We start from the raw sequence: 22,665 nt of genomic DNA, 5'->3' as shown, positions 1-22,665 counted from the left end.
TCAAACTTTTTTTTCTTTTTTAAAATGCCAAGTGTTCCATAACCTCAACCAAATGATTTATTGATTATTAAGATCATGGTCTCTTTCACAAGAGAGACCTGTGTACGAAAAAAAAAAAAAAAAATACACAGTTTAAATATGGACAGACACAGAAACTTCACCATGAACATGACTGAGCACCATAAGTAAGCTCTGATAGCTGAGTAGTGGACCAGTTTCCAGGCTCATGGAGGTAAATGCTGTGCTGTGTGATAATCAGAAAGGTGAAAAACAGACCCAGGGATGGACTTAAGTTGAGCACTATGCGTTAGAATACTTTGTGGAAAAAAATTCTCTAGTAAAGGTAAACACATGAATTAGTTCACTAAAATGAAACCAATAATACAAGCGTCAGCTCAGTCTGTGACATCCACAGAATTCAAGCTACTCAAAAATACCAAATTAATTAGAAAAATAAGCAACATGCCTACGGTTCACAGTCATTTTCCTCATGTTAACAGAGAAACACGCGCCCCGTTAACACGTCACGGCAGAAATTATAGCATTTAGCATGTAGCACATTAGCAAAAAAAAAAAAAAAAAAAATGTAGCACATTAGCTAGCAAGCGCGCGCACACGCGGCGTGACGAAGCGACGCACGCTACGGCCATTAGCTACATTAGCTTAGCTGAAAATGACTCACCAATACGGTCCGGCTACAGTAAACCCACAACAACAGGCTGTGGGTCGTCTCGGTCTCCTCTGGTTTCTCTTCCAAATACTGTTAAATGGATGAAACTAACTTATATGCAATAACCGACAAGAGTTTACTTGTTACTTCTCACTTCTCCGCAGGTTTTTCTCTCGTCGTTTCAGTGTTTGTACAAGCGCACCTGCTACCTGAAAGAGGGCGGGACTTCCTTCCTCCCTCCTATAGCATTTCATTACTGTGACTGGACCAGTAACAATAAAATAAACTTGACGGACACATGAATCAACCAAATATCTTCAAATGACCATAGTTTTGTGAACCAGAAAGTAGCAAGAAAATAAAATTAGGACTGAATATAAAAAATTGAACATAATAAGGAAAATCTGTTTCTACAGGGTTACGTTTACATTGAGAAATGCAATTACAAAGTTCCTTTGCAGGGAGTATAGTACCATACTGCATTTATATGAGACCAGAGAGCAGAGGTAAAAACACAGGTTTTGCAGTTTTATAGATAAAAAACATACAGTGTGATTCCCTCCTGTCAGTAAAGGAGGTGAGTGAAGGTGAATTGATCACCTGTGATAAAGTGCAGTGCACCGTGATACACAGAGTCAAGAGGGTTAAAGGTGGAGGGACAGGCTGCACATACGAAACATCACCATGATGAAAAGCAGACTTCTGACTGGCACAAGAGAAGCAATATGTTTCTACACAAAAGTCCAGTTTTGACCTTCAGCTTGCTCTTCAGGTGTCCTGAAAGTGAGTCTGTGGTCCAGCCAGATTCTCATGTCATGCTGTCCTGTAGATATCAGCCTCAGATCAATGTGTCAATCCAGGGGTCACAGACAAACGCTGTATTTTCTCATTAAATTTGGTGACGACAGCTAAGACATGAGTCTGATTCACTTCTTAACCTCCACACACCACACTGCCCCACAGCTGTAGAACACTGGAATCACTGTGGCATGAACATGACATTTACATCTGCGTTTACAATGTGACGATGGATATCAAGTAAACTCACTGAAAAATGATGCCCTTTCTTTCATGCAGACTTTACAAGTGGACGCAAGACATTAAGACTCTATCGTAGACAATGTTTCACTCAGCATAGGATTTTGCAAAAAGTGTTTAAACTGCAGTTTTGAGTGGATCAGTATCTTTCATTCAATATAATAAATCAGTTTATTTTGGTGGGTCTTTATTCAGGGTATGAATATTTACAACAGTGCTAAAAATTGCTTAAGGCTGTGAAACACACTGCTGAGGTTAAATTAGAACAAGTCCGCTCCAGTGTGACAAACTGCCGGATGATTTTTCATGCAAAAATATAATGTGGGAGAAAAACAGATGAAAAGCGATGTGAGTGAGTAAATATTTTACTGACACATTCAGTGTCAATATTTTATGACTTGCCAGGATATTTATATCAGATACTTTATTAAATCAGACTGGATATTAATATAATTCCTAGGAGACAAGGTTAGTTCCTGAAGACCTGCCAGGTTTACTGTTACCATCTTCGCTCTCATCACCACCTGCTGGAAAACTGAGAATCCTTGTTTTAACAAATAAACCAGTAACCGATGTTTCAACTTTGCTTGTGACGGCTGCCTTTGGTTCCCAACCCTGTAAACATGAGAACAGCCTGACTCTCATAGACGAGTAAAAAAAGGCTTCTTTGTTAGTGAAGAAATTCTTAAAACGTTCTTATCCATTGCACATTGCAGTTTTCCAACATTGTAATCTCCTTCAAACATGACGAGAAATGAGTAAATAAACTTTCTGCTCCCAAAAGACAGTAAAGCGATGTGCTAAAGTGTGATAAGGATTATATATATAGATCATATAAAATCTATTTATAGGACTAACTGTGTTGTCATGACACATCAAGACGAAATATGTGATTAGTATGAACATGAAGAGGCAGTGGAACAGGTATTATTATTCTGTCAGCTATATAGAGCAGAGAGGGAAACCTTTTATTTAAACTGACGGTGAGTTAAATGTGAGTAAAACGAGCTCCTGACATGAAGTTAAAAATGATCAGAGGAGTTAGAGCCAGCAGAGAATGTTCTTAAATCAATTACTCACAAAACTTCAGGTTTAACTGTGTGATCACTGAATTTCCCTGAGCCTCACATTATAACACAGTTACTCAAGAAATTTACTGTGTGAGTTCAGACATTACTCCGTACGTGCAACTACAATACCTTCAGTCACTTTTTCACAGTTATTACAAGACAAGACTTTGGACTCTTCACAAATACATATGGCTGTAAATTCACACAGGTGTAATTCCACAAAGGTATAATACTCCAAAGAATCAAAAGGTCAAATACTTTTAATAAAGGGCCTTGTATGACCATCGGACGTGATTGCAAATGTACATTTGAGTACATTTGCTTAAACAACCTCAACACCCTGTATTTGCATCGCACCTTGTTTGACCTGTGTCCCGTCCAATGTCATCATAGATGTGTATAAAACTGTATAACATGGTTACATGGTCCCCTAAAGCTAAGCCTAAAAAAAAAAAAAAAACTCAATATTCCCTGCACCTCTACAAATATAGACATAACAGTCAGTTCAAGCCCAGTAAAAAAAAAAAAAAACTTAAATTGTACAAAGCTCTGCAGGGAACTACCTGTGGTTACAATAATAATAATAATAATAATAATAATAATATGTAAAAGTTCAGGTCATCAAAAAAGAGGGGGACAGCTGCTTGCTCATGGTACCTTTGGGTCTTGTGCTGTCCAACCTATTGGATCAAGAGACATGGCTTTCCTCTCTGACCAACTAATTAAACAATGAATATGCCTCCTGTGTGACTTTGATTTTTATCATCATGTTTGTACTTACACAGATGATGCTGTCACCTGTCTTGGTTCTGTCTGCGTTCTCGACCTCCTCCAGCATCATATTGATGGTGACGCCCTTTCGGTGGCCAGTTATGGCGATGATGTAGCCTCCCAGCAGTCCAAAGAACAAGTTTAACTTTTGTGTGTTTAATGGGTGCTTCTCAAGGTAACCTGTAAAAACAGAGGAAGAACACTGTATGCATATACTTGTAATGTGACGTTCTTTGGCTAAGGACCATAATGTAAAATGTAAAAATCTGCAGGGCTCTATCTTAATCCAAAGCTGTGCATATGAACCTGCTATGGTTCAGCCCTGGATCAACTAACATTATTTCATCAACCACCACAGAAACTGGAAGATGTCATAGTCACCAAGGCGACTGACATATCTGAAACAGCACAGGCAGACTGGGCAGTCCAGAAAGCTGTAGAAGTAAAAACAATCAAAAATTGGAAAAATGTAAAGTGTCACCAGTGGAAAAAATACTCAAAGTATAGAAAGTCCTTGTCGAATACACCTCGGCACAGTGGTTCAATACAACCGCCTCATGAGCTACCGCGCATGTGTCGGAGCCCCCCGTGTTAGAGGACCATCACTTGGGCCGACTCCCACACTCTTCCAACCTAACCACCTCCCTGAGTCAGGGTGCCTTTTCTACATGCATATGCTGGTGGGGCATGCTGGGAGATGGGGACGGTGCCACTTTGCCAGTTCCCCACACAGTAATATGGTAGATAATAGAAAACAGCTTAGCGGCGCAGATGATTTTTTTTTCGCGTGGTTGTGCCGCCCCCCGTGTGATGCCGCCCCGGGCGGCTGTCCGGTTCGCTCGTGCCAAAAACCGCCACTGGTCACACAGTATATAACGTGTGTGAGGAGGGACTGTGTGACAGTGCGAGCTGTTAGACCCCCGTTTGTCTGTTTGTAGTCTTGGACAGGGATCAGGGGGGGCAGTGGGCAGCAGCCAGGAGGAGGGTGATAACAGCACAGCGCTTCTGCACACTGTTCCTCCGGCCTGAGCTTTCACTCACTCTGCTCACTGTACACACCAGCACAGAGTGTGTGTGTGTGTGTGTGTGTGTGTGTGTGTGTGTGTGTGTGTGTGTGTATAAGAATGGTATGTGAACTGTATCAGTGCTGTCTTCCTCTGAATATTTACCATGTGAACTGAACTGAAGCTGAGAGTGACACACACACACACACACACACACACACACACACACACACACACACACACACACACTCACACACACACACACACACACGCCCCTCCCTCTCTTTCTCACTCATGAACAAACTCTCACCATTCAAACTCTCCATCCCCTCCCCTCCACTCTGTCTCTCTGTCTCCCCGTCCTCTCTCTCTCTCTCTCCCTCCCTCACTGTGGCAGTCTCTTGGCCCTCCCACTTGCTCACCCTCCCTCCCTCCCTCTCTCTCCTCCCTCCTCCTCAGAGGACCAGCTCTGTCTCTCTCTGCACTTGTCTCTTCAGTCAAGGAGAAACTAATTAGAGGAAAGAATAGAAGAAAGGAGCTGTTGGAAAACTAAACGCACCAAAACTTTGCTTCTCTACAGCATGCCACAGAAAGGTAAGCTTGCTCTCTCTTTCTCTCTCTCTCCGTCTCCCTCTCTCCCTCTCTCTGTCTCTCTCTCTCTCTCTCCCTCTCTCTCTCTCCCTCTCATCTCTCTCTTCTCTCTGTCCATCAGTCTGGGCATGGAGTTAAAAAGTTACAGTTTGTTTAGCAGATAAGGACAAGATGAGGACAAGCTCAGAAAGACAATGAAGACGAAAATGTTTATAGTCTGACATTAAGAAAGAAAGAGAGAAAAAGAAATGAAAGGACAGTTTAGAAATGAAAAAGTATAGAACAGAGGAACGAGGAAGGAGAGGCACAGTTTTTGGATCGCTTCCTCTGCTGGCTTTGTGGCAGAAATGTTGGGACAGACAGAGACAGAGAGACAGCAGACAGCGCTTGAATTTTTTTTTGAACTGATGTCAATGGACCGTCCTTATAAAATGGTGGAAGTGTAACTAGAGAATCAGGTGTAACTGCTGTGTTAGTGACAGAGTCACAGAAAACCTGCCATTTCCCATCAAAGAGTAAAATCAGCAGATGATTCTGTTTGTTTCAGAAGTTCTGCTCAAGTTAGTCTGACTCAGTCAGGACGATATGAACAAGCTGCTGCTTCAGTCCGCCAAACATCAAGATCATATGGATTCTTAAAACAGTGACTGAACTGAAGCGGCCCCAGAAATATAGGTTTTTGTTGTTGTTGTTTTGTTTTTTGTTTTTTCCCAAAAAACACTTTGTAAAAAAACACAAAATCACAGCATGTATACCGAGGATCAGTCACAGACAGTTCGCTGCGTTTTCTCCTGCCTCAAGGCCAGGTCCTGTGAGAACGACTAGAAACATCACTAGAGACAAACAAAACAACAACAAAAAAAAACAAAAACAAAACTATATTTCTTGGGCCAGCCTACAGTAGCGCTCGTGCTGAGAGCGCGTGGTGATGCAGCTGTGTCTCGGTCATCAGCTCAGGTCATGTCCTGAGGATCAGGAGGACGAGGACAGCGTTAAACTAGATTTTTTTTCAGATTCCCCCTTTAAAGTTCCACCTTAAAGATGAACAGAGGTGGATTCTTAAATGTACGCGCGTGCATGTGTCTGTGCGCCATTTTAAGTCCACGTTTATTTAAACGGACCATCGCGATCTTTCACACAGATGCTTAAACACAGAGAGTTTCGCTCCCGCTTCGGTTCAGAAATGATCCTGAGCCTGTTAGACTGGAAGGTTTCCATGGTGAATCTGTTTTCGCAGAGTGACTCCTACAAATCATCAAAGTTCAACTTAAAAAAAATAAATAAATAAATAAATAATTTGCGCTCCAACTTTAATTAAAAAAAAAAACAACTGAAATATATATATAAATAAAGAAATAGTAGTAATAATAATTAAAGCACTAAGTGCGTAAGTCCAACTACAACGGTTTCATTTAAAGCCATATTATATGGTCTGTAAGGGCCTTCATATTTTTATTACTGTCTGCAAAAATAAATACGTAATTGTAGAATATTCTCATCTTTAACTGACATTGAAACGGAAATAAAGAAGCTCTGCGGCTGTAGATCAAGTCATTTTCTTTAAACCTGTGAATGATCACTCAGTGAAGGCCTTCACAACATTTATCTGACCTGCGCTTTGTGAAGGCCCGGACTGAAAATAAGGCAGAGCTTCAGAGGCCTGCACCACGTTCAGACTGCAACTGTCAGCGGGAAGAAATCAGTTTAATACCAGTTTAATATCAGTTTAATATCCTGTTGAAACACATGGAAAATTCCTTCATCATAGAACACGTGGACATAAACATGAAGACTGTGGGGGGCTTTTTAAAATCCGGAGCCAGCACATACTACACGATGAAGTTGGTCTTAATTGATGATCTAAGTCGGCTGTTAATTAACGTCTTAATTAAATCGGAGCCAATTAACCGCATGATTAATCAGGTCGGGATGAATTCATCCAACATGTGAATTCGGAACATTTCATTTTGTGTGTGTGTGTGTGTGTGTGTGTGTGTGTGTGTGTGTGTGTGTGTCGGAGGGAGCGGAGCGGGATGCTCCCATATGTTCTGATGAAGACACCAGATTTACTGCACGTGCACTAAAACCCTTCTGTGCGTGCGCACCTGAGCCACATTTGTGGATTTGCGATAGAGCAGAGCAGTGGAGAGGTTTTAGAGTGTTGCATCATCAGCCAGACATCAGAATAATAATCTAACACTTTAAAATTTTTAAACTTTTTTTTAAATTAACAACCAGACTGCCTCAATAAAATACTTAATTAAATCAAATCCACATTTACAGTATCTGTGATCTGTCACGTCTGTTTGAAACAAGTGGAAACTCCGAGCTCCTCAAAGTTTCCAGAGTCTCGGCTAAATGTTCACCTGCTCCTCGGTGATCCAACGCCTTCATCACCGGACAGAGCCGAGCATAAGCTGCGTTTAGAGCCTGACTCTGCTCCGCTGAACTCTCAGGCTCAGCTGAGTTCACCTCCATCTTTATGTAAAAAAGCTGTTTCTCTGCTTTTTTTCAATTAAGTTGACTGAGTCTGTTTCCACTGCTACAGAAGTTGTGAGGAACTTATTTTGGTGAGTCCACAGCGCGAACAGTGAACACAGCACACTGATAAACAAGACAAATTAAAAATACACAGAATAATATAAATAAAAGCTATTAGTACAAAAAGCAATGGTACTTTTCATTTTAATTTAGTGAGGTTAATTGTGTAATTTTATCTTATTGTTATTATTTTTTATTTTACCCCATAAAGTGCAACTGGTTTACCAGTAAAGAGTCGAACAGAGGGAAGGCGGGATACTTCTTTTTCTTATAGTTTCCTATAATAATGCACAATCTGCAAAAAGAATATTTTTTTAAATTAAATCTTATCTTAATCTTATATTAATAGTACTGACACAATTAAGGACATCGCTTTGTTTTTTAAATCCCCGTTAAACATTTCATCAGATTAACATCCTGCTTCTGAGCTCAGACCCAAAACACTGTCAGAATCCTGTGATAATATAACTATTATTATTATTATTATTATTATTATTATTATTCTTGCGGACGTGCAGCGGGCACAGCTCGGTGCCTTCAGGCTGAACCAGCAGCGCTGGGCTGCAGCTCTGTGTCTCTCTCTCGGCTCTTTTCTCTTCATATCAGCGCTGAAAGCGGCTGAATGAAACTTTTATATTGTCATCAGTGTGTTCAACAGAACTCCTTTATGTCAGTTGTACTGCTCAAATTGGGCTCCCCGCCGCGGTTTTGTGTCGCAGGTTTTTTAACGAGCCGCAACTAACGAGGCAACGACACCAAAAAAATCCCGCGGACACACAAAGCCTGGCGGGTATTTACCGAGCAGAGCCGCGGCTCCGCTCCTCCGGCTCTTTGTCTCCTTTCAAAGGGGAGAAGGGCGCTGAGTTATAGCGGGGACAAGGTGCCTATAGCCGGCCTGTGTGTGTGTGTTTGTTCCCGTGTGGAGCTGCTTCATGTTCATTATGCATGTTGTTAATGACAAGAGCTTCAGAGATGGAGCTGCTTTGAAGCCTTTATGGGTGAGCTGCTTTTTTTTTTTTTTTTTCTTAAGCTCACCTCAAAAGGCTTTGCTTTTCACTATTGGGGTGAAGCGTAATGAACGTCATGTGATTTCTACGTGCATTAATGTCAGCAGATAGTTAAACTGGTCGTCTTCTTTTCCCAGTCATCCCTCCATACCCCTGCACTTCTATGGTGATGATAGAGGACAGTTAGACATTTATAGGTATGAAACTTTTAGTAAGATGTATCTACTATGTAGGATATTCATTATTATTATTATTATTATTATTATTATTATTATTATTATTATGTGGCAGTGTAGTCTTTATTAAGGGCCTGGGACTCTGGATTCACACCTTAATAAACCACCGTTCCACCAGGACACCCACAGCAAACTTCAAATTATTTAGAAATTTCACAAAATTCAGCCCATTCTACATCATTGTGACTTTTATTTTATTTTTATCATATGACTTATTATTATTATTATTATTATTTATTCTGTTCTACAAATAAAATCTCATTTAGTAGTAACTGAGAGCTGGTTTCCTTTTACTCTTCTTTTTTAAATTCCTGCTGGAATGTCTGAGAAGTTGTGCTAATTTTCACACAGACCCAAACTGTTCAAATTAGACAATAAATCCAATAAATAGCCACGTGAGCAAATACTGACAAAATAATGAAAGATAAGCGATAAGCGATGAAACTGTCTGTTTCTTTTTTTTTGTTTCGTTCTTTCATCCTCCTTGCTTCAGTTTATTGTGCGTCATGTTTCCATAACTCTTGTAGTTTTTAAATTTCAGAACGTTTTTATCCAAAGCCTGTTTATATTTTACAACACGTTGTTTTCCAATGATAATGACACTAATCACCAAGTAAAATACTGATCTATCAATCAAGACAAACAGGGCAGAGATATAAATAAGTGAGGACGCAGACAGGAACATTAAACAATATTATTGTGAAAGGAAGCAGGATGAAATAACATTGCATTATAATTCACAATGTCATGGTCTTGTCATACAGATTATTTTGTCTGAATTTATCCAAACAATGGCTTATGATTTTAATTTTAAAATTTAAATTCTTTGAACACTCCTCAGGTTCCGCCCTGTAAATTACCTGGAATTCCTCCTTCAGTAATAAGGACATTTGTCCAAACACGATACTGAGTGTGAATCATTCTCCCTGTGATCCCTGAGTCTCCGTGAGACTGAGAGACTCTGCCTGTAGCTGGAGGTGAAACATTTGAAGGTGTCAGTCCAGTTTGGTCGTCTTCTGTACGACTCAGTGTCTCAGGCTGATGTTCGTCTTTCGCCTCCTCAATTATGTTTCCTAAAATGAACTTTGGGTGTGTTCTGACTTTCTTCTCACCGATCATCTAAGATCGATAAATTATTATCCTGATTAGTTTAGTTTACATTCCTACATCAAACATTTACCTGATTTTCTGATAGTGTGACAGCAGCTGTGTCCCCAACCCCACAGTGTCTCTGTAGCTCACTGCTGATGATCACAGGTGAGATCGATGGGGCCTCTGAGAAACAGAGACAGAAAGATTTATTCTGCTGAAACTGTTGAAATGCCAGAGTATATTCAGCATGTACACAGATCAACAATATATATAACCAGCAAAGAAACACAAACAAAATGTATGAGTGTGTTTCTTTTGCAGAATCTGACAGCTTCAGGTTTTTTTTGACTCATAAAAGAAAAGCTTGTCTTTTAGTGACAGTTGGTGATGTCTTTAAGAGAAAACTGTCAGATCTGTGCAGTGCATTAAGTTTGAAATAAGAAAGAGACAGACATCTTCAGTGGACGCTCAGTTTCACCTTTTAGCTTAATGACTGAGTGGAAATGCAAAAAACGAATAATCCGTGTGAGACGTGAAGCCGTCCTGCTTTTCACACTGTGGCAGCACACTGGACCTGAGTGTGAGAGCTGGACTGCAAGTCTGTGCTCATAACTTTATGGACATTAGCATACATTAGCATATGAACCAATCACAGGGTGGCTTGGCATTCAGCCATTTTGTCCAGACAGCGTCCACGGCGTTGGGGTGCTCTGGTGTTCTCTCTGTTACTCCTCCTCACCACTGTGGAAAAGTTGATTAGACAAGAATTGAGCTGTGATTCAGGAGGACGCTGTCTCTTCCTCTGCTCTGAATCAGTGTCCAGCAAGAGATGTGTGTGTGTGTGTGTGTGTGTGTGTGTGTGTGTGTGTGTGTGTGTGTGTGTCTTATCTGTGCATGCTCTGTACATTATAACCTATTAAAAGATGATTTCTCTGTTTCTGCAGATTACAGGAGTCAAACGAGCTGGGAGACTGGCGTGGCTTCCATGATGCAAAACAGTGAGTTACATCTCAGCAGCATGTTCTTATCATTTATGCCTCTGATGTTAGTGTATCTACAGCTGTGGGTGTGTGGATGACTGTGTTTCATACTTCTGACAGGCTGAGCTGTCAAAGGAAGGAAGCTGCAGTCTGTTTCATTCCTGACTATGATTTAGCCACATCTGAATTTCTGTAAAGTTTTTTCTGCAGCTGTAAAATACCTGTCACCATCAGAGCACAGTTTTCTGGTTTATTCCATCTTGGGTCTTACATCAGCTCTGATTAATATTTCTATGATAAAAATCAAATATTCACACGTCGCACAAATATCAAATAATGCAGTGAAAACACAAGCATCGCTCCGAATTACTGACGTTGCTCTGTGACTGCCACGTGAACTTTAAAAGTGATGAAATGTCAGGATTGTGTTCAGTTTGCTTCTGAATCATTGCAGGTTTAACTTCGGTGTTTGCAGCCAATCCAAACTTTCGTGTTGGTTATTCTGAAATGTGCCGTCTGAGGTGACTGTTGGACCAATGAGATCTGTCTCTGTGTAGTGATGGTATGTGGTGTCATCAGTCATCAGCGCAGGCTGAGGTCACCGTAACAATACAGGCTGACAGATGAATGACAGGAACAGGAAGTCAGGAGTCTCTTTTCACTCATAGACAGGAGAGATTTAGCGTCCCTGTAAGGAAATAGGAACATCTAAATATCTCTGCCAGTCATTCATCCTCTCATCACCAGGCCCAGACTGACCAAATCAGATTTTCTGTTTTTTTATTCTTTTGCATTTTCACATCAGAATTTGGGTGGAATAACTTTTATTTTGGTAGTTTTGTGTTTAATTTCTGTCAGTGATAAAAACATCGTACTCATCTTTTTGGGAATGTGGCAACATCCCGAACAAGAAGTCTGATGGAGCCAAGAAACGCCTGGCTGCCTCTGTTGTTGTCTTCTTTTTCACTTTGTCGCAGTGATGTCGATGTGTTGTCAGATCTCAGATCTCTGGAAAAAAAACAAACAAACACTAATAAGGCCCAAGCTGTAATAAACCGGACTGACCCTTTAATGATCGCTGTTAGAAACCAGACCTGTGATTTAAAATGCAGATCTTCCTTCAGTAACTCTTTGGTCATGTGTGTGAATGCAGCTTAAATTTCCTCATTGATCAGACTGACTGATTGGACCTTTAAACATCAGTGTGAGTCATGCAGTGAGATGCTGGGCTGTATTAAACCTTTTGGGTGGGACTGACAATGAACTGCACCTGATTTCTTCTTTCTTACTGCGGGACAAGAGGTCCATGCCGTCTGCAGTGAAGGTGTGTGGATTACTTCTCTCTGTGTGTCTTTGCCTGTTTCCTTGTCCTGCATCTCTCCTCTGACCAGTCCCAATCCCACAATACACTGCTTCTGCCCCTTGCGTCCATCTCACCCTGGATGTTACTGGATGATGCTGCGCAAACCTAAAAAAATGTCTTTATCCCGGTTTCTGTTGGACAGTAGCTTTGGGTTAAATGTCAGAGCGGGTGCTATTATCACATCACCTTCACTTTAATCAATTCTAATTCCAAATAGTGTAAATGGAGCAGCTGGAGGGTGTCGAGGATCCTGGAGGTGAGCAGATCATTAGCGAATGAACCACAGGTTACATTAGGAATTGATTGAAATGAAAGTGGGTTCGTTCAGTCTGCAGCGTGCTCTGTTCAGCATCTAACTCTCCTCTCGTGTGTGTGAGCCTGTGTGTGTGTGAGTGAGTGTGTGTGTGAGCCTGTGTGTGTGTGTGTGTGTGTGTGTGTGAGCCTGTGTGTGTGTGAGTGTGTGTGTACAGTATGCATGTGCAGTGACAGTGAGCTGGTGTGAATGCAGAACAGTTTGTGTAACGAGCAGTAGAGTGTGCCCTCCAAGTATTTTATAAAGGAATCATGGATTCTACCATTATGTTGAGGTGTTGCAGTAAAATAAATTAGAATTGAATTTCTAAGCCTTGAGTGGAGCTGAGACACACACCGTGTAACCTCAGCGTCCTCGGTTTGAATCTTTTCTGAGGTGTTGCCGGACAGCTGCGGCTTCCAGTCTGAACGGATGAATCAGAAAATGAATGTCACAAAATAATCTCTTCTGAGCTTCAGCCACGTCTGAGGATCCCTGTTGGTAAATGGATCAGTCATCACGTCCCCTAAAAACGTGACAGCAGGTGGTCCCGCACTGGGAGAGACGGCAACCCAGGTCTCTGTTTGAAGATGGTCTCTGGTGTCATATGTGGACGTTCTCCTTGATCTTCCTCCGACCACCCGCTGGCTTCTAGTGGATGACCTTTGACCTCCTCCCAGCGGACGCTGTGATTGGTTTTGCTCTGGTGTTCGCAGACAGACGACGCTGCCTTTTTACTGTGGTCATTTAGTGATGTGATGTCATGATGATGTCACACACCTCTCGAGTTTTGGGCGGTGGGTGGTGGTGGTGGTCCTGTTGTCTGACAACAGAAAATGTTAATGAGAAAGACTGAACAGTGTGTGTGTGTATAAACACAGTACAGGTGAGGACAGAGAGCAGGGGGGAGGCAGAATGAAGGTTTAACCAGTTGAGACTCAGCAGAGGAGCCAGACTGTCTGTCCCGCTGCCTAACACATGTTGACTGTGATCACCTGTTTTGTTGTTTGTTTGTTTGTTTGTGTTGGTCAGGTGTGTCGCTGTGGAACAACCTGAAAACACTGCTGTGAGTGTGTCAGATTTATACCGACTCACAGAGACTCATCCTCTCAGATGAACGGATCAGTGTGCTGAGTGGAAAGATGAATGGACACATGGGGACATACACACTGTACGATGCAAACCATAAGAAACATAGGTTGTTAAATTAGTTAGAAGAATGAGACGCCCCTCCAAAGGATAACAGTTTATGTTCAGGTGACAAATCTCTCTAATAATCGTAATGACTATGACAAAGCAACGTCACATTATTATAGACTGAAAAAGTCCACACAGAGAGGAGGTTGGAGTGGATGAAATTGTCTTTGCCACGAGAGACCACTGATCGTTTCTGATTTCTGTCAACGTTTCCACCCAAACTTTAACTGAGTGTTTATCATGATCATTTTAACCCAAACCACAATGTCTCTCCAAACCGAACCCGTTGCTTTTGAGTCTTAATCTAAACCGAACAACATCATCCAGCCTCAGCACCATCACGTCATGGAATAGATTCATTTTTGTTGTATTTTATATCGAGGCTGAGATCAGAAAAGTGTGGAGCTCACAGACAAACAACAGATTCTGCTGTTTCATTTGGACGGCTTTGTTGTTGATGATAACAGTATATGGTTAAAGTGGAAATTAATTGAAGTCAGGTTCAGTGTGAATGAGCTGATGTAAAGTGAAAGCTGCTGAGCCGCTCCCAGGGGCCCGCCTGCTCTGTGTGTGTGTGTGAGAGTCACAGAGGGACCACAGCCAAATTGACTCCATATGTCTGTCTATTAATTGTGTGTCAGCAGAGGAAAGCCCAGGCGTGCTCCTCTGGGAAATGGCACTGTGATTAACATTTCTACGGCAAAACGCTCGACCCCAAAACACAACGTGAACACGCTGCGAGACGGCGTGAGGGAGAGTTAGAGGGTGGAACGATCCACCGCCACACTCAAAGTTAACAGCAGCTTCTCCTCGGGCCGTGACTCTTTCCTTATAATTTAATTAACCAGAGGAGAAGTTCAAAGGCGTGACAGCGTCAGGTGCGTCGGAAGGTAAATCATCTCTAATCCAGGATCCATCTGTTTTTCCAGTGGAGTAGCTCTGCTCCAAAGAATGAGGGGTAGGGGGAGGGGGGGGTCAGAGAGACGCTCCCTTCGCCTCCACCCTCTGTCCTCTATATGCATCTAAATGAATGAACACGCAGACCCAGCACAGGTCTGTCTTCTTTTTTTAATTGAACAGCCAATTGTTTCATTAATCATTAATTAAAGAGTTGATTAGCAATTATAAAAGACAGACAGGAAACAGAGAAACAGTCCACCACTCTGTCACGGTGCTGGAAAACACAGCTCAAACAACATCCTCTCTCAGTGCACTGTGCACGCACTGGATTATATCGGACTTTCCTAAAGGATCCAGTTCTGTCAGTGTGACACAGCACTGCAAAAACCTCCTGCTCATCACGTCGTCAATGAGACGACTGTTTGAAACAGGAAGAGCAAACGTTTCATGTTTTATTAGATAAAATATTATAGGGAGTGATTCACAGATCTGACTTTTTTGTTTCCCACCCTGCTTATATATTGCATTTAATTTAATTTAATTTAATTTAATTAATTTAATTTTGGGGGAAAAAACAAACAAACATTGTTCTTAATCATATTCGTGGTAGTTCTCCCTCTGATGCCTGGATCGAGTGTCTACAGCGAAGCCTCTTTTAATTTACAGCAGCCCCACTTCTACGCTTACACTCTGTGTGTGTGTGTGTGTGTGTGTGTGTGTGTGTGTGGTTGTATCATTTATTAATGTCCTGTTGAGAGGTTTATAAATCTGCAATATGCTTTCCCCCCACAGAGCCATTAACAGACAATAGACAATTGATTCAGTGTAAATCCCTACTTAACCTGCACAGTGTCACAGCACAGACCGATGTCTGCTGCTGCTGCTGCTGCTGAGAGAAACACGTCAGACCAGCAACATGTGGATCAGCAGACAGAGCATGTTAAACTTCACATAAAAACCTGCAGAGGTTCCTGTCTCACAGCTTCATCTGCCTCCCTCTTAAAGCTGGAATTTAGCTGAAATGATCATATTGAACAGACGACAGAATGATGATGATCATTTAGATCTGAGATTTAGAACTTTGGGAACTTTGGGAACATGGATGGATGCGTCAGCATAATAATTTGAGGAACGCTAAAATGAAAGCTAAAGCAGGGAGGAGAGAGCAAAGACTGTTGTTGTTGTGTGAATATTGAGGATGCTGACTGCAGATCATGTTGCTGTATCTCAATCAAAGACACAGCTGCAGAGCTCATAGGCCAGTGGCATCACAGCATCAGCTAACATCGCACAATGTATTTTACTGGTTAAAATACGAAGCTTTTCACGCTGTAAGAAGTCAGATTATAACACAACATGCTAAACTCAGTGAGGCCTGAGGCTTCAGATGCTTTTCTGTCTTCATCTCCTCTGACCTGTGTTCCCTGCTGTGCCCCGTCCTCTTCTCATGCATGTGCCTGTACTGTGGCCCTTCAGTTCATCGTAGTTACACTTCTCTTTTCATCATTAAACCTTAAACTGAATCATTTCTTTTTAAATCATTGCAAAATGTGACTGAAAACCTTTTTCTTTGTTGTTGTTTTCTTTGTGTGCATGTGTGTGTGTCCGTGCGTGTGCGTAGGTCACAGTGGAGTAAACCAGCTGGGAGGTGTGTTTGTGAATGGGAGACCTTTACCTGATTCTACCAGGCAGAAGATAGTTGAGCTGGCACACAGCGGCGCTCGACCCTGTGACATATCCAGAATACTACAGGTAAACTCAGCGTACGTCACACGTGCACATCGGCTGACACTGGTCGTACACAGCGTACCGGGTTAGCTGGTTGCAGAACCATGTTAACATGAGTCACAGATCTTGCAGAGAAAAGCAGAAGTGGAACGCTAACACCAGGTTAGACAATGTGAAGTATCTAAACTGATGCAGCAGAACCTGAGAAATCCTCCTTTCTATTCCACACAATCTTCTCTCGTCAAACCTGGTCCTACATTACCCACAATGCAACACAACCACCAATACATATATGATACATAATACAATTTATAAAACTAGTCTGCAGTCATTCCCTAGATCAACAAAAAAATTTCTGGAAGCCAGTATTATTTTCACCCCAGTGGTAAATACTTTGTTTGTACTGTTTCTGGGTCCAGGTGTCAAACGGCTGCGTGAGTAAGATCTTGGGCCGGTACTACGAGACCGGTTCGATCCGTCCTCGGGCCATAGGAGGGAGCAAACCCAGGGTGGCCACTCCAGAGGTGGTGGGAAAGATCGCTCAGTACAAGAGAGAGTGTCCGTCCATTTTCGCTTGGGAGATCAGAGACCGACTGCTGGCAGAAGGAGTCTGCACCAACGACAACATACCCAGCGTAAGACCCTTCTGCCAAATCTCTAGCTCATCGGTGAAACCCTGGACATAACAGCTGATGTTTTTGTTACAGATGGTCTTGGTACTAATAGTTTGTGGGAGTGGGAACACTGGGCACAAAAACCAGTTGAGTATCTGGCTTGTTGAAACTGCACAGGTTTCCCAGAGTGCCTTGCGACACCATAAATAGGGTGGTGAATGAAATCACTCCTTAATGTTTAAACTTAACGAAGTTCAATAACTCTGTGGAGTAAGCAATCAAAATAATATGCAAAGCATGAGCACAGTGACTCCCTGCTTACTATATGATGGACACAGCCGTTATCTCCACTAAATCTCCTGTAAAGCACGGCTTTGCCTTTGTGATGACTGCGAATTACAGTGATGTGACAGTTGTTACTGAAAACTTAAACCATGAAAACACAAAGAGTCTGAAATCTTTAGGCTTCTGCTCCTACTGTTAAGCAAAGGTCTCAAACTCAAATGACGTGGAGACTGCTCCAGGTAAACTGTCCAGCAGCGTCTTACATGTCCAACCAAAGAGTTGCTCTGACATAACCACGCTGTGTTTCTCTCCAGGTTTCATCCATAAATCGAGTGCTCAGGAACCTGGCCAGTGACAAGCAGCAAATGGGCACAGTGGGAGCTGAAGGGATGTTCGACAAACTCAAGATGCTCAATGGACAAACCACCTGGGGAGGACGCTCAGGGTGGTACACTGGCACCACACTCACTACCACTGGTGAGACACTAACATGGTATTACTGTGCTGTACTTCCACTGCAACACTGAGACCTGAGCCGAGTCCATCTGCTGCTGCAGACCAAGAGATAAATCTGAAAGAAGATCATTTAAATCGAGACAAAACAAAACAAAACAACAAACCACCGAGATGCAATAAGTTATACTCAACCTTCCTCACTGAAAATCTGAATTTTGTACAAATGAGCAGCACAGGACACGTTTGTTAACAGGCCATGACAACACAGTGTCCCCCCTTCCTGTTCACTGGTGTCCATTTGTTCCAATGAAAGCTTTCTTTCATGTTGTGTGTCTCCACCACACGTGTGTGTTAGTGTCACTGTTCCTGACCCTGCCTGCTTGTACCAGGACCTTGCAGTTGAAGGTGTCCTGCTCAGTTAATGCTGCAGGTTCTGCTAATTTTTTATTCTGATCCAGATTTTTTTTCTTCAGATTTGATCCGGTTTTCCCCACACTTTTGTTCACAGAGTGTCGGTTGTTGAATGTACTGTGAATGCACAGAGTGCACACAGTGCACAGAGCTGACACGAGCAGCTTCCTCTCCTTTTCCTTCAGTGTGTGGCTGAGGGCCCCATTTGCTGTATGGAGCTGGCTCATATGCTGCTGCTCCTCCTCCAGCACCCTGGGATTACAACAGAGAGACGAAGTCATGCTATACCTCCACGGCTGCTGCCTCCCCGTCAGTCTACAGCATGTTTGTGCCTGTGTGTGTGTGTGTAGGGGAGGAAAAGGGGGGGGGGGCGTCTGCTCTCATTTGTGTCTCTTTCTGCCTGACTGACTGTGACACTGAGCAATGGCTTCATTCTGTTTTGCAGTCTCTGTCTGCTGGGGATAATGAATAATTAGGCTAGCACCACAAATAACAGAAGTTCCACAGGGAGCGGGAGTCAAGCTCTCGTCTGCTCAGAGATCACATGTTGGAGATCTCCACTCTGAAGAGCCCTGCACCTTCACTCACCATTAACTCACATGCATGGTTTAATTCCATGGATTTGAATATTGCATATTATATTGTCTAAACCAAAGCCTGGATTTTAGTAAAGTACTGCACACTGCAGCCATTGCTTTAGTTGTTATTGCTAACATACCTGTTCCCCTGTGCAGCTCTAACAGAGACAGTGTCTCACTCAGTGTGAGAGAATAATAATGATAATTTCTTTCCATTCTTTCCCTGGTGCAGAGTGTCCACAGGCAGAGGGAGGGGACAGCACCATATCAGTCAGTTCCAATGGTGAAGACTCTGAGGAGACTCAGATGAGACTTCAGCTGAAGAGAAAACTGCAGAGGAACAGAACGTCTTTCACACAGGACCAGATAGAAGCACTGGAGAAAGGTAACAGCTGGATCACACGCCCACACACATACAGTCATGTATGTGGGAATAAAATGTATAAGTGGAATGGAAAGGTTAGACCTTCCCACCCAGCTGCTCGGCAGTTCTTCAGTCTTCAGGATATTCATGAGAAGACTGAATGTGAGAAGTGAAACATCAGTTAAAGGCCGTAGCACAGCCCCTCACAGCTTCATTACTGTGGATGCTGGAAATAATTTCTTCTTCTTTGTTATTATTGTGTAATGACACACTGTGTTTTTGATCCAGAATTTGAAAGGACTCACTATCCAGATGTGTTTGCCCGCGAACGCCTCGCCAACAAAATCGACCTTCCAGAGGCAAGAATACAGGTAGGTTCAGGTTTTTTCCACAGCCAGTATGTACAGGAAGAATGTTCACAGTGACCAGTAACCCTCCCAGTTTACCTACGGACACTGACAGTATTGTTTTAAGACAGACTTGAAAAAATGTGAACTTATCCTTTAACAACCTTTAACAACGCTGTGTCTCTCTCTTTTCTAATCCGGTGTGTGTGTGTGTGCGTAGGTTTGGTTTTCCAACAGACGAGCGAAGTGGAGAAGAGAGGAGAAGCTGAGAAACCAGCGTCGTCAGGTGTCCAACTCCTCCAACCACATCCCCATCAGCAGCAGCTTCAACACCAGTGTTTACCAGCCTCTACCACAGCCTACTACACCAGGTACTGATGACAACAGCATTTATGCTACACACGTGACCAGCATAATAACTTCAAACTCAAAACTTTATTTATCAGCATGTGTCAACAAAACTTTTACACTGGAGGCATTCTGACACACACACATCTGTTACTGAGAACATGAAGTAAATAAATAAAGTTTTTGAATGGCTTTTTACACAATATCTAACACTGCTTTTTGATGCTTTTGTCCAAAGTGATTGTTGTGATTTTCCACATGCACAGTTCTGGAGACTCTGATGTCTCCATCAAATATACCTGGACAGGTGAGCAGAGGGAGCTCAGGGGGTGGATCAAACCACTGACCCTAGGATTAAAGGATTACCTGCTCCCCCACTTAAACCCAGGTGTTAGAGTATCACAACCTGAGATTAAAATGTGACTCACAAAACAGTGACTTGGTCCAGCTGTCACTACTGTGTGGGGAAACGCTGATAGTTAATTTCCTGGAATATTGTACAAACCTCTTTGCTCATCCACGTTCCCCTCTCTATGTCTCCAGTGTCCTTCTCATCAGGATCCATGCTGGGGAGACCAGATCCAGTTCTGTCCAACAGCTACAGCATACCAGCCATGCCCAGCTTCAGCATGGCGGCCAGCCTGCCGATGCAAGTAAGATTATTTCACAAGACAGAACAATATACAACCAAGCCACAGTCTGTACACAAGCACCTGAACACCTCGAGTTATAGAGATAGCATCTTCATGTTTGTTACGGTGCAGCACGGCTCAGCGTGACCCTTACAGCTCTGGCAGTGTTGGTGCCTTGTTTGTCTCCACCGTCCCCTAACAAGAGTGGATGAGTCAGGCAGCCCAGACCCAGTGGCTCCAGCAAAGAAACACAGGACTTACAAATGAAATAGCGGAACCTGGATCAGCTTGTGCCATAACCAAATGTGGTGTTATGTAGGAATGCACTGCTGTGGCCAATCAAATACAAACAAGCACAAATTCCTGGTCCTACCTCAGGATGACCTGATGGAGGATAAAACAACAGTGGCCTAAACTGTGCAGTGTGTGACAGGCTCTGAAACTCCCTGATGCACAGCATGTCTCACACTGGACTTCCTGGACTGTATTTCATCTCCTGTTGTGGGTTATCCTGGACAGATTCGAGCCCACCAGCAAGGCTGATGGTATGAGCCGCATCACCAAGACACGTCAGACTGAGTGTCTCATGGGAAAAAACACTTTAATTTTGGAGAGAGAGGGTGGGACTCAGTGTGAAGCCTTCTTCACGGTCTGGGACAGACAAGCTGCCCTGACTTCACTCAGCCTTGGCTACTGCCACTTGATTTTGTTGTTAGAAAAGAAAAGAAAAGCTTTAAGTCTTTATTGAATGAAAGGACTCTTCGTTGGCTCATTGACTGTAAACCTTTGCTGTAAAAATGTAGTCATTAAACTGAATCCATGACAACGTTAAAGAAATTCCATAGACAGTTACAAGCCTGTCACATTTTTAGTCTAGAATGACGCCTTCGAACTGGTGAGCGGCTCATCAGGGAGCTAAATCCTGCTGTTTTAATAGCGTACTGTTCTCACTCCGTGTGCTATACTTCCGGTATGTTTACGACGTTAAACGGCCAGACAAGCTAGATTTCCACGAGACAGGAGTCGAGCGTCCTGCTCCTTTATTAACAATCTTTAAGTACATCGGGTGAAACTGAAACAGAGACAAAGAAAGCTTCAGCAGACCATTCCAGCTAGTTAGCTAGCTATGGTTAGCTAGCGCTAGCTATAACGCTACGCTAACGCACATTTACATACAAAGGTAGCAAATTAGCATTTCAATGCCCGCGAATGGCTAGTCGTTAGCCGTTAATTCGCGCTCCGTTTTAACGTGTACGTTTACAGAAGAAAAGTCACTCTACTTCACTTTTACATGTTCACACACATTCAGTAATAAACACACTTACAGCCATGCTTTCTGTCAGCATAAGAGAAATGTAGGACACCGGGATATACACATCCATGCTTAATGCAGAGATCTCTCATATCCCATAATGCATTGCGTATAACTTTCTCTTTCTCAAAATAAAAGCCCACATTCAACTACCTGTAAAAAAATAACATCCATGGGAAAAACTTTAACTATCATTCTGAATATTTGCCCTGTGGCTTTACAATAAAACAACTTCTATCATAACATGAACTAGAGGGCAGAACAAATTGGTTGTGTTCATTTCTGTTTCCAGGCCTCCAGCCAGACCTCTTACTCCTGCATGCTGCCCACCAGCCCCACTGTAAATGGAAGAAGTTATGAGACATATACTCCTCCACACATTCAGCCACACATCAACAGCCAGTCAATGACGTCCTCTGCAACGTCGTCAACAGGTAGGAAGTTACCCACCTGGCTGCAGTTTGACACTGTAACAACAGCATGTGTTCACGTGATGATGGTCAGTGATGTAACCATGAAAACATGACCCACCTAAACGTCCTAACCCTGAACAGATGGGTTAAGATTTTCAGACTTACAGGTCGACTCACTTCAGCTGTTTAAAGATTTGGTTATCCTGCAAAATGATAACATCGTTGGTGCACACCATATTGGAATAACTGAATGGAAAGACCCAAATCTGCTTTGGATTAACATCATTTGCAACTGTGGTTCCTTTACATTTGCTTTGCGTTTTGTTCTTTTTGAACCAGGTCTGATTTCCCCTGGCGTCTCAGTTCCAGTCCAGGTTCCAGGAAGCGAAGCGGACATGTCACAGTACTGGCCACGCCTGCAATGA

General features: G+C 42.6%; 2 protein-coding genes across 14 annotated transcripts in view; one reads left to right on the top strand and one right to left on the bottom strand.

The window, feature by feature from the left end:
* LOC121181719 (zinc finger and SCAN domain-containing protein 31-like) overlaps window positions 1-21,922 on the bottom strand; it is a 35,801-nt gene extending 13,879 nt beyond the window's left edge. For 5 of the 10 annotated variants that reach the window (XM_041037820.1, XM_041037830.1, XM_041037827.1 and 2 more), the window contains exons 1-4: window positions 21,841-21,922; window positions 20,389-20,524; window positions 10,109-12,008; window positions 3,560-3,729 (exon numbers count right to left, since the gene is read on the bottom strand). The gene's annotated coding sequence lies outside the window, so the exon portion shown is untranslated. Of the gene's footprint in view, window positions 1-3,559; window positions 3,730-10,108; window positions 12,009-13,012; window positions 13,129-20,388; window positions 20,525-21,840 lie in introns of those variants that run through there. The other 5 variants (XM_041037824.1, XM_041037826.1, XM_041037828.1 and 2 more) reach the window with 5 other exon arrangements.
* LOC121181720 (paired box protein Pax-6-like) lies at window positions 5,135-22,665 on the top strand. 4 transcript variants are annotated; one of them, XM_041037831.1, is made up of 12 exons: window positions 5,135-5,147; window positions 10,965-11,018; window positions 12,301-12,324; window positions 16,374-16,504; window positions 16,900-17,115; window positions 17,694-17,856; window positions 19,057-19,209; window positions 19,477-19,559; window positions 19,756-19,906; window positions 20,427-20,536; window positions 22,120-22,261; window positions 22,580-22,665. In XM_041037831.1, the coding sequence occupies exons 1-12, from the start codon at window positions 5,135-5,137 to the stop codon at window positions 22,663-22,665; spliced, it is 1,326 nt and encodes a 441-aa protein (XP_040893765.1). The 4 variants fall into 4 exon arrangements, with proteins under 4 accessions (XP_040893765.1, XP_040893766.1, XP_040893767.1 ...); XM_041037832.1 differs by lacking the exon at window positions 12,301-12,324; XM_041037833.1 differs by lacking the exon at window positions 5,135-5,147 and having other exon boundaries at window positions 10,970-11,018; window positions 16,374-16,546.

The sequence above is a fragment of the Toxotes jaculatrix genome, chromosome 5 (genome assembly GCF_017976425.1).
Source record: "Toxotes jaculatrix isolate fToxJac2 chromosome 5, fToxJac2.pri, whole genome shotgun sequence".
NCBI classification, from domain to species: domain Eukaryota; kingdom Metazoa; phylum Chordata; class Actinopteri; family Toxotidae; genus Toxotes; species Toxotes jaculatrix.
This window is presented reverse-complemented; position numbering and strand designations above follow the sequence as displayed.